The sequence below is a fragment of the Manis pentadactyla genome, chromosome 13, assembly GCF_030020395.1.
Source record: "Manis pentadactyla isolate mManPen7 chromosome 13, mManPen7.hap1, whole genome shotgun sequence".
In the NCBI taxonomy this organism is placed as follows: Eukaryota; Metazoa; Chordata; class Mammalia; order Pholidota; family Manidae; genus Manis; species Manis pentadactyla.
The window spans coordinates 103383274-103393745 of record NC_080031.1 but is presented as its reverse complement, the minus strand read 5'-3'; the positions used below and the strand labels follow the sequence as shown (position 1 = coordinate 103393745).

The 10472-nt window shown below is 48.0% G+C and overlaps 1 protein-coding gene across 3 annotated transcripts in view; it reads right to left on the bottom strand.

Moving 5' to 3' along the window:
- Positions 1-480: 480 nt before the first annotated feature.
- Positions 481-10472, bottom strand: part of ARHGAP26 (Rho GTPase activating protein 26) — a 427146-nt gene continuing 417154 nt past the window's right edge. For 2 of the 3 annotated variants that reach the window (XM_036895143.2, XM_036895166.2), the window contains one exon: positions 481-6314. In XM_036895143.2, the coding sequence (XP_036751038.2) occupies positions 6226-6314 (89 nt within the window). In that variant the 3' untranslated portion in view covers positions 481-6225. The remainder of the gene's footprint in view (positions 6315-10472) is intronic. The other variant, XR_005026783.2, reaches the window with a different exon arrangement.

The following is a 10472-nucleotide window of genomic DNA, read 5'->3' as shown; positions in this document are numbered from 1 at the left end:
AGCTGGGACCCAGTAACAGGAGGCGGCCTGGGATGACGTAGGTTCAAAACAAGTGACTTTCAGACCTGTAGGATGTGCCCAGCTGTGTGGCAGGACTTTGTGTTCAGACTCTTTTGATTTTTCTAGACTGTGCTAATGAAGTTCCGCAAAATAGTAGTTGGTTAGAAAACTGAATTTGAGAAGAATAAAACAATATGCATTCTAGGACACAAGGTCAGAAGTGCCCATTGGAGCAGGACTCTCTGGGGCCTCGTGGCTGAGTGTGCCTGCTACCTCGTCCTCAAGTCCACTGCACCTGACCCGCCCTCAGGGGAACCCGGAGCTCCTCCCAGGCCGGAGGTCAGCCCCGCAGGGGCAGCCAGTCGACTGCAGGAGCCCGGACTGGTGACCTTTGGTCATTGTCTTATATGCCTATTTGCACAAGCACTAAAATTACATCATGTCAAAACTTTATCAGAGACCAAGAAACAAACATACCACCACATGGAAAAGTCATTTAATTCAAAAATCATACTTCTACTCATTTCGTAAGGATTGTCACATAAACCAACCAAATGTAAGAAAGCCAAGTTTTGGAGGCCACTCGATAGAAATTTTCTTTATAGATACAGCTTAGTGACTCAAAAGCACATTTCTGTTTTTTAAAGCCTCAACATGGCAAAACTGTTTTACTAATAACAGGGAAAAAGTTCTATTCTAGTCACAAATTACTTTTTAATTACAGAACTGGATTTTACACACAAGTCAATATTCAATACTGAAGTTTAAAACAGTGCATTATTCATGGTTTCAAGGAAAACATTAAAGTGCCATTTTTAAGTACTTTATTGATATTATATCACACAGCACTTTACAGTATACTCAAAGGTAGCCTAGATTATGAATTAAACATGCACATATTTCCTTCTCCAAAATATGGACAAAAGGTCTTTTAGAGTGCTTTTGAACACTAGCCTAGTATTAGCTACTAAACATTTATGAATTTGATCTTTCAACATGAGTTTTAATAAGTTAATAAGGAATATAGCTGTAGATAGTAATCATTTGATAAATATGAACAAAGTTTTAAAATGGCACTTAATTTACATCTTTGATCACTTTGATAGTCAACCGCCAGCCTCTCGTGTTCCTCTAATTCTTAACATCTGCACCGTAACGGCTGTGAAGGCTGAGCAACTGCCAGCTTATGCAGGTTCCTGGCTGGGCGTCTGTATCTTAACACACGTAAATGTGTGCTGTACATACACATACACGGATACTAATGCATACATACTTTAGAATCATCCGGTGAACCTCTTGTCAAGGGTACGAGGTTGACCTTGGCATCTGGATACCCAAGGAGCCTGCTTACAAGGTGTCCATTCAGACGACTTTGTAGAAATGGCCTGTGTAGAATGGTGTAGAATGTCCTGATGTGTCCAGGACTGCTCCAGGTAATCCTGATGTTTTGATTATCAATATTCTGGACCTCAATGACTACACTGAAGAGAATTTTGACATAATAGTAATTACTGCCCTTCCATGGATCTAGGACGGTGCCAAGCATTCTGTCTTGAAAGATGCTTCCATCTTAGAGCATCCTGTAACACTTTGGTAAAAAAATCATTTGTGAACTTTCCCTGTGATAGATTTTTTTCTCCTATTAAGAACTGTGTTTATCCCTTTTAAAACAAATCTGAAGTTCTTCAGTATGATTCACTGCTCTCTCTGCTCCTAGCATCACTTTAGATCTAGACATTTTCTCCCAAGAATATAAGTGCTTCCATTAGAAGACCACATTTCAGCAAAGGCTGCCTTTGAATGATGTCTGGATTCCCTGTATGGCCTCTCCCTCTGCTCCGGGAAGCTCTTAAGTTAGACAAGTACTGTAGGCGGTGAAAGGAAAAAAGCTAATTATTACTTGTTTGAGTCTTGTCTCAGGCATGCTGTAGGGTTGCGCAAGGTTCCTTGCTCTGCTGCCGTTGTCATTTTGATGCTACAATTACAGAGAAGTGGTTCAGCACCCAGCAGATCAGCATGGCTGCCAAACACATTTGGGCATGAGACACAGTTTTAAACAGCAGCGCAGGGTGTGTGAGACGTGGGGCAGGGTTGTCTAGGTAACTGATCACTGTCCACTTTGCCAGAGATGATAGACAGGTCCCGAGACAGAACACCTAGTATGTTCCTTTTGAAGTCAGGCAGCTAAGAGGCTGTTGTTTCTTCAATGCGGCTACCACTCTGGGTAATGTGGTTGCTCATTAAACGTTCAATCCTAGGGCAAACTGAGTGCCGTGGAGGCCACTGGCAGCCCTGCACCTATGAAACTGGGTGGTCCCAACTTGCTTTTGGAATCAGAAGTCAGAGGATAAAAGGTGCCAACAGACAGTGATGAACAGTTGATCAAGTTATCTTTAGCAGATTATTTCTGCCTTCAGTCAGCCTCAACCACCGATGCTTCTGGAGCTCTGTAGTTAAGACAGCGCTTTTGGTGTGCCCGGGGTTGCTGTTTTCAGGGGACCAGACTCAGTTTGTGGAAGAACTTCCCTTCGAGCCACAGGTAGGGCATGTATGTCCTTGGAGTCCTGGCAAAGGCCTGAAATGACCTTGTCAGTAGCATGGCTCTGTCCTGCTAATGCCAGTCTGCTAATATTTGATTGCTCATTTTTCTTTCTCCCTTTGTCCAAAAAGCACTGAGCAAGAGGAGATGAGCTGGAATTATGTTGAAAAAGAGTTTGGTCTGAAGAAGAAAACATATTGGCTGCAGAAATACTAAAACACTAAGCTAAAAACTGGCTCTAAGAATAGGATACCAAAGAAGGCGATGCTATACAGGGTCGGTCCATCCCTGTTTATTCTTGAAAACAAGAAAGAATATTGCCAGTCTTGAACAAGGCAGGAATTTACTTGCTTGGGAGCAGGGGTTTGAAACCAGTTACCTTCTCGTGGCATGGCATTCTGTAGCTGTGGAATTATTTGAGTACCTTTAGGAGGACTGAGAGACTGATTATATTACCCAAAAAAGATTCAAGCTCCGTCTGCCAAACTGATCCCAAGGCCTCCCAAAGGACACGCAAGGCTCCCAGGAAAGCTCGGGGACCTTGGTTAGTGGTCTCCTGTTCTGACAGCCGCTTCGCTCCCCTGACCTGACCCAAAGCTCCCTATTCAAGCGGAGGGAGTTGGGGGTGGGGGCACTGCTGGTAGAGAGGATACAGTCTATTTTTAGTCCTCAAATTCCTTCCTATTTGCTGGATCACATTCTGAAGGGTTTCTCCAGTTGCGTAGCCAATGGGGAGGAGGGAAGCCTGGCTGGAGAAGGAAACAGAGCAGCCATCTGTCCCAGGCCCAGCATGGCCCCAGGGAGGCTGGGAAGGGGTCGACCTAAACATTTCCCTGGGCAGTGGCTCCGTTTCCCCCTGGCTTCGGACCAGGGCCAGCTGGGGAAGGAGGAACATGCTTCCAAGCGGTCGGGCTGGGGCCAAGGACCGACAGGTATGCGTCGGCCAGGAAACCCTGCTGCCAGGGCCTGGGCTTCTGCTCTTCCGTGCTAGCTCTGGTCACAGTCCCAAGGGGCAGGCGACAATTTAAAATGGCAAGTGTGTTAAAAGCAGTAGGTCACACTGTCACACTCTTTCCTCACTGGTAAAGGACAGTGGCACACAGCATGCCTGTCCCTGCAGGCCCCTCTGACAGGTCCCCAAGCTGTTGGTCTGCTGGGAGGAGGGGTTGCCTGTTCATACATTCGCTTTCTGCTTGGGTTTTCAACGACCGCTTTCCGGAGCCTACCCCGGTCTTTTCCAGTCTCAGTTCTGGTTCCCTGGCTCAGTGGTAGTATCACACCCGCCACTGGGTGAGCTCCTGGGTCGGAGCTGTGGAAGCCTTAGGCTGAGAACTGAATCACCATGACAAACCGCTCTTAGCTTTAAAGCCATGAAGCTCTCATTGCATAATCTCCATCCCTCTGGAGTTTTTCTCTTGTGGGGGGATTACAGGAAATCTGAGATGAACAGGAAGGGCATAAACACATTTAGGGAAAGGGGAGCAGCTGCATATGAGAACTGAAGATCCTAATAAGCCAGTTTTTCTTGGAACTCACAAAACCGTAACCTTTGCAAACTGGCTTGACCTCATTTAGAAGATGTGCAGAAGAGTTACCTACGAGGAGGTCCACTATCCCATCTCCTTCTGCCCCGATATCTTGGGGGTACCCAAGATACACACCTGAGAAGAAAAATGAAAAAAAAAAACAAACCTAACCCCTGGCCTCACCGATCCTGAGCTTCGTCTTACTACCAAGTAGGAGCTCTTTGAAAAACTCATTGCCTGAAGATGCTCTTTCCATTTCCAAATCCAAAGCCCAAGAAATGCTCAGAAACACATCTGGATAAAGAAGACTCAACGCCATCAATACGTCACGCCTGCCAAGAGTCGGCAGAGTGTGTGAGGCTCCTCCTCCTTGGAGGCCAGGAGGCGATGGCCCCGCCCCCTCCCTCTCCCTCTTACACACTCATTCGGCATCAAAGCTTTAATGTGTGGAGCAAGTAGCTTAAAGAATATCAAATATAAAACTTTGCCATATAGTATTTGAAATCACTCTATTTACAAATCATCTTTTCAAAAAAAACATGTAAATAAAAAAAAGATACAGTAATTCAACACAATTCAAGTTTTTCCTGTTCTTCTTTAAACTTTCCTAAAGAGGAATCCCAGAAGCAGGAAACACTCGGAGCAATGCTGCCGCCCTGAGAGGCTCCTGGGGGCTTGACAGCCCGTCAGTCTGGAGCATGTCCGCCCAGGGTCACTCTCGCAGGGACATTCAAATGTGGAAGCTAATGGCCGGCGACTGTGTTACTTGGAGGCCAGGTGGGTGTGGAATGTCCAGGCCGAGCTCCCCCCCCCCAGCCCCGAGGCAGCCTTCCTGAGACCGAGCCCCTTCTAGACCCAGAAACTCTCTTTCTCAGAAGGTACCCATCCCACCTTCCAAGCCCCAACCTTCTGATGTCTGTCTGAATCCCAATGGCTTATGATATTAGCCCCATGTGTCAACAGCCTGAGAAACAATTCCCTCTTTTCTGAGTGGCAGTGAACATATATGTCCTGCTAGGCCATGGGGTTGGCCCAGGAATCATCCCTGAAAAATGCCAGGGCACCAGTGGTCAGCAGCCCTGCCAAGGGAAGGGACAGGTAAAACAGGAGGCCATGAGGAAATGAATTAAAGGGAGGGTATCACCCATTGGTGATTGGCAGACTACCCTCTAGAAAACAAATAGTAGTTACATGGAAGAACGGAACTATTAAGCCTGTTTAATCTCAAGAGGTTACTAGGGTTTGCTCCAAATATATCCTGGTGTTGCTGAAATTCATCAGAAAGGGAACAGTTCCCAGCTGCTATTCTGTCTGCCCAAGGAGACCACTCCGATTCCATGAGCTTCTGCTTCAGGTTTGAAAACCCACCACACAGGGTGGGGCGGAGGGACGTCATGCAGTGTGTTATCTTTTGGTTTGGTTTGAGAGCGGGCTAGGTTGCCATGGTTACGAGGCGATGGCAGCCCTTGGTGGCGGAGAAGTTCCTAGTGTGGGAGGCAGGGAACACGGGGTGCACGTGTCCCCTTGCATGAGGACTGGACTGAATTCTGCTGATGCTGGGCCAACGGCTGCTTTAGAGATGGTGAGAGATTGGATCATCTGTAAACAGCGCCATAACCCCCTCATCCTGCATGCAAACAAACAGACCCAGCGGCCTGGCCACTGTGTCTCAAGCATTTAGAGGTGGCGTAGAGAGAGTGTCTGCTGTAAACAGAAGCGATGGAGCCAGCCTGGACTTCAGAGGCACTGCCCAGCTCCGTCAGACTCAGCAACCCCACAAGCTCTCAGGGACTACTTACATCTCACCTACTTCCTTCTCCAGAAGGCTGGGGGCTCGGGAGACTACTGAAGCAAAATGAGCGTCCCCTGATTAGGGTGCGAAAGGAGAGAACCAACTGGCTTTGCGAGCCTTTCTCTCGGTTATCAGCATCGAATGGCCTCCAGCTGATTTACTTCTGCTTCTTGCAGTATCACTGCGTGTCAGCTGAGATGACCACGGGGTGTGTGGCGCCCGAGTTCACAGAAACATTCACGTGGACAGGTAGCAGCAGGGTCGGTCACTTGCATTCCTCAGCGGCAAAGAGAACTGGCCTACAGCCCTGGGATCAGCGGCTGTCATGGACACCAGAGAAAGCTCAGCAGTTCCACAGTGGCCCACGGTTAGAGGAACTCCACGTAGTTCTCAGGGATGAGGCCGGTCTTCCCATTCAGAGTCCCCTCCAACCAGCCAGGCTCCTGGGATGGATGAACTGCACAGGAAGGGGAGAGAGAGCAAGAAGGGATGACATTGCAGATAGGGCAGGAGGCGGAGGGGGGTGGGACGGGGTGGTGTTCGTGTGTGTGTGCGCGTGCGCGGGCATGTGCCTGCGTGCGCACTGGCAACTACTGGTTATGTTACAGCATTCTAAGATTTGTTTAAACCAGAGGTTCTTAACCTCTTGTGTGACAAGCCCTCTGATGAAGGTTATTTGGAATGTTCTTCATAACAAAAAGGGAAACAGACACAGACGTTCAAAGTTTTAGTTTCATGGACTTTCTGAAGTTCCTGGTTTAAACTATAAAGAAGTGACAGATTTCTATTTCTTGGGCTGGTGGTCACAGTTACGGTGTTCCATTTGTAAATTTATCTGTCCATCATCCATCCGCCTGCTCTCCCAGGGTACTGACTGTGCACGGGGGGAGGTTCAGTGGAGGACTGCTATGAACTAGTCTTTACAGACGGCTAGTTCCAAATCATGCCTTTTGCTTTCCTTCAGTCCTTAGCCTCTGTTTCTACTTTCTTGCAAATTCCCTCCAATTTTTTTTCACATTTTATAGCCTTTTAATATCCCTCTGTCCACCCCATACCCTTTTAGTGTTTCCTGTTCTCTAGAATTTTCCTCCCTTTTATATGTAAGACTGAAATCTGTCTTCTCCCTTTCTATTGCAAATTTGGAATTTTCTGCCCTTTTGATTTTTCAATATCCAAAGAATATATACTAGTTTCTGTAATATCACAGTTCGCCTCCATGGAAACTACTGTGATATTGTAAATATTATATAAAATCCAGCTGAGTCTGCAAAATAGTCAATAGCAGGAAGGAAGACGAAGGGATCATGGGACTTGGAGACCGGCAGGGTCTGCGCTTGCCAACTGGGAATACACAGACCGCGCTGGGCAAGGCAGAGCATTCGCTCTGGACGTATTAGGAGAGCTCCAATTTTCTGAGACTGTTTGGAGAGAATGAATTTACCCCTACTCCCTTCCTAGGCTAATTAAGTGACTTCCTGAGCTTGTTTTAAAAAAGCATCCCACCTCCAATGCTACTGTATAACGCTAGTTTCAGTTTGTAAGGGACAAGCGAGGACAGAAAGCAAAGGAGGCAAGCGGGGAAGCAGCAAGGGGACCCACAGGGAGGCGTAGGGAAGGGAGATCAGTGCCAACCTTGTCTAATCGCGCTCCTTCAGGAAAAGATGAGGGCAAACATCTATTAATCGGCCTCCAAAATGCCCGCATGATTTCTTATCATGAGGATTCAGAATAACCCACAAGTGGTAAGGGTCCTCTGGGTTCATGACACCCACACAAGAGGGGTGTGTTAAGTTTTAACACAACTTAAAAGCTACCTGGCCTCTCCAGTGCCCAGGCCCTCCCATCCCACCCCTAAAATACCCCTGCCTTCTGCCCATCTGTCAGCCTGGCATCAAGATGACTTCAGTTTCTGCACCTGTGAAGTGGTGGCAATCAGACTCTCCTCCGTGAAGTGGGTTCTTGTGAGGCTTCAAGGAGCCGTCACGGCGAAAGCCCTCGGCACAGAGCCGGGCACGGTAAATGCTCAGCTGGCTCGGCCAGGAGGGGACCCCGTGTCATATGACCAGTCACTGGGCTCGTCGGCAAGGCTCTCTCCTGGCAAAACCTTGGTAAAGGCCCAGTCTGAACACCCCTAAGCTTTGGGAGACCTGTAATGTGCAGAACCAAAATCAAACTGAGCTCATTCTCCGAGATAAAGACCTAGAAAGAATAACCAACCAGCCGACCGACTGACCAACCAACCAACCAACCAACCAAAATGAACAACAGAAAGACCCCTCCCCCGCCCCCTGCTCTGCAGCCAAGCTCCAATCGAGTTGTTACTCTGCTGGATGCACAGGGTCTGTCCCTGTCAGACATTCTCCCTTCCGGGCCAGCTGTTCAAACACAGCTCAGGTGCTGAGGCGGAAACATCAGAAACGGCATTTTCAGAGTAAGGCAAGAATCAGAGGGGACGAGGGAGGCCCTCCAAACTGGAGACCAAGCGATATGTCACAGGGGACAATGCAGCCTTTAGGTAGGACTGTGGACTCACTGGAGTATTCAAGTCAGGGTGATTAGGGCGCTGTACCCGAGCACGGGCGTCAGAATCACTGGATGCTCATTAAAACTGCAGATTCCTGGACCCTCAGCACTTCAATTAAAGAAGAATCCCTAGGAATGCGGCCCAAGGACCTGTGTTTTAACTCATTCAAAGAAAGCTACGGGTTTTGACTTTTCTGTGCTGAAATGCCTCTGTACTGAGGGTGGTAATAAGAACTGAAATGCAACTTCTCATTAACTGATGGAGGGAGGAGGCAGTGCCAGGACCCCCATCTCTCCTGCTGCTGCCCTCCCCTCTCTTTCCTCACGCATCAAGGCTTAGCTGAGGCTCAGCTCCTCCAGAAATGCCAGCATGGGGACCCGTTACCGGCCCCCTCCCTCCTCCGGACGCCTGGAATGCTCAGAGGACATTCCACAGCTCACTCGTGGGTCCCAGTGCTGCTGCTGGTATGTGTTAAGCTTTGCTTCCCTCGCTAGCTTTTTAGGGCATTTGTTTGCTTTATATCGCTCAACATTCTTCGGTGACTCCCCTCTGCCTGGTGAATTACAAGGACGGAAGCAAACACCTAGAATGGAGACTGGGAAGCAGCCGGGGGCTCAGAGCTTTAGATATTTATTGAATCCTCTGATCCTAAAGATCCTAACTTGTACTATTATTATCCCTACTTTACAGATGATAAAATTAAGGCCCAGAGAGGTAAGCTGATTTGTGCAGGATCACAATGGCAGAACCAGCATTTGAACACAGCTTGTTTGACTCCAGAGACCAAGCCCTTTTCCGCTACATTATGCCTCATTCACAGACAGCGTGATCCCCGAGGCTAAGGGTGATGGGGCGCACGTGGAACACAGACTAGGCGGCAGGTCTTCGGCTCAGTGCTTTGCCTGCATCGTCTCCTTTCATCTTCAGAATGACTGTGGAGTTGCTTCAGCTATTATATCATCATGTTATCGAGACACTGAGGCTCAGAGAGGTTAAGCATCTTACCCCAAGCTACACAGCTGCTAGATGATGGAGGTAGATCTGAAACCAGGGTATCTGGGTCCAGAGTCTGTGGTCTTAGCCACCACTGCTTTTGCCCAGCCCAATGCTCTGGACATCAAAGATGCTCATAAGTACTTGCTGGGCTGAATTGTGCCAATGTCCAACCTGTTGAATTGCACCAGTGTCCAACGTGCTATATAAACACAGAGAGTGTTGCAGCGAGCTTTGCTGGCAGCTCTCCAGCCCAGCAAGCATATAAAAGTATAAGCTGCTGCTGACACGTGTGTGCTTCCTGCCACCCACTTTCTCTCAGCTTGACCCATATATATATATATATACTCCACGCTCCCCTGCACACACAGCTCGTGTGCCCTCCCCTCCTTTGCTCACTGTGGACAAGAAGCAAGTGTGTGACTGACATCTCTAATGGCTGGCTGTCCCAAGGGGAAGCAGCACAGCTGCAAAGGACACAGACCTCTGTGTGGCTGAAGGCACTTACTCATTTGATGAATGTTTATTAAGCACCCACCAGGTGCCAGGTACTGTGTTAGGTCCTTACACACAATACAGATCAGGCAGACAAGATTCTGCTCTCAGACAGGGGCAATCCATCAGTAAATAAGCATGTAATTCTAGGTAATGATGAGGGGAGAGAAATAAACTGGGATGGAATATGGGTAGGTGTGGAAGAGCTGAAAAAGCTAACACCTAAATGATCCCAAGGAGCCAGCCAGGCGGGGGGTAATGCAAGTGCAAAGGCCCCGAGGTGGGGAAAAGCTTGTGGGGTTTCAGAACTGTGGTCTGCACATTTTCCTTAAAGAGCAAGGTCATCAGTGTGTATGTATCTTTACTCAATTCTGCCGTAGAGGTGCCACAGATAATATGTAAACACAAAGGTGTGGGTGGCTATGTTCCGATAAAATGTTATTTACAAAAACAGGCATTGGGCTGGATTTTACTGGCAGGTCATAATTTGCCAACCCTACTTGAGAATATAAAGAAGGTCTGTGAGGCTGTAGTATATCGAGTGTGTGCGAGAGAGGCCAGGGCACAGGCACCAGGCCGTGGAGATTCTTATCAATAATTCTA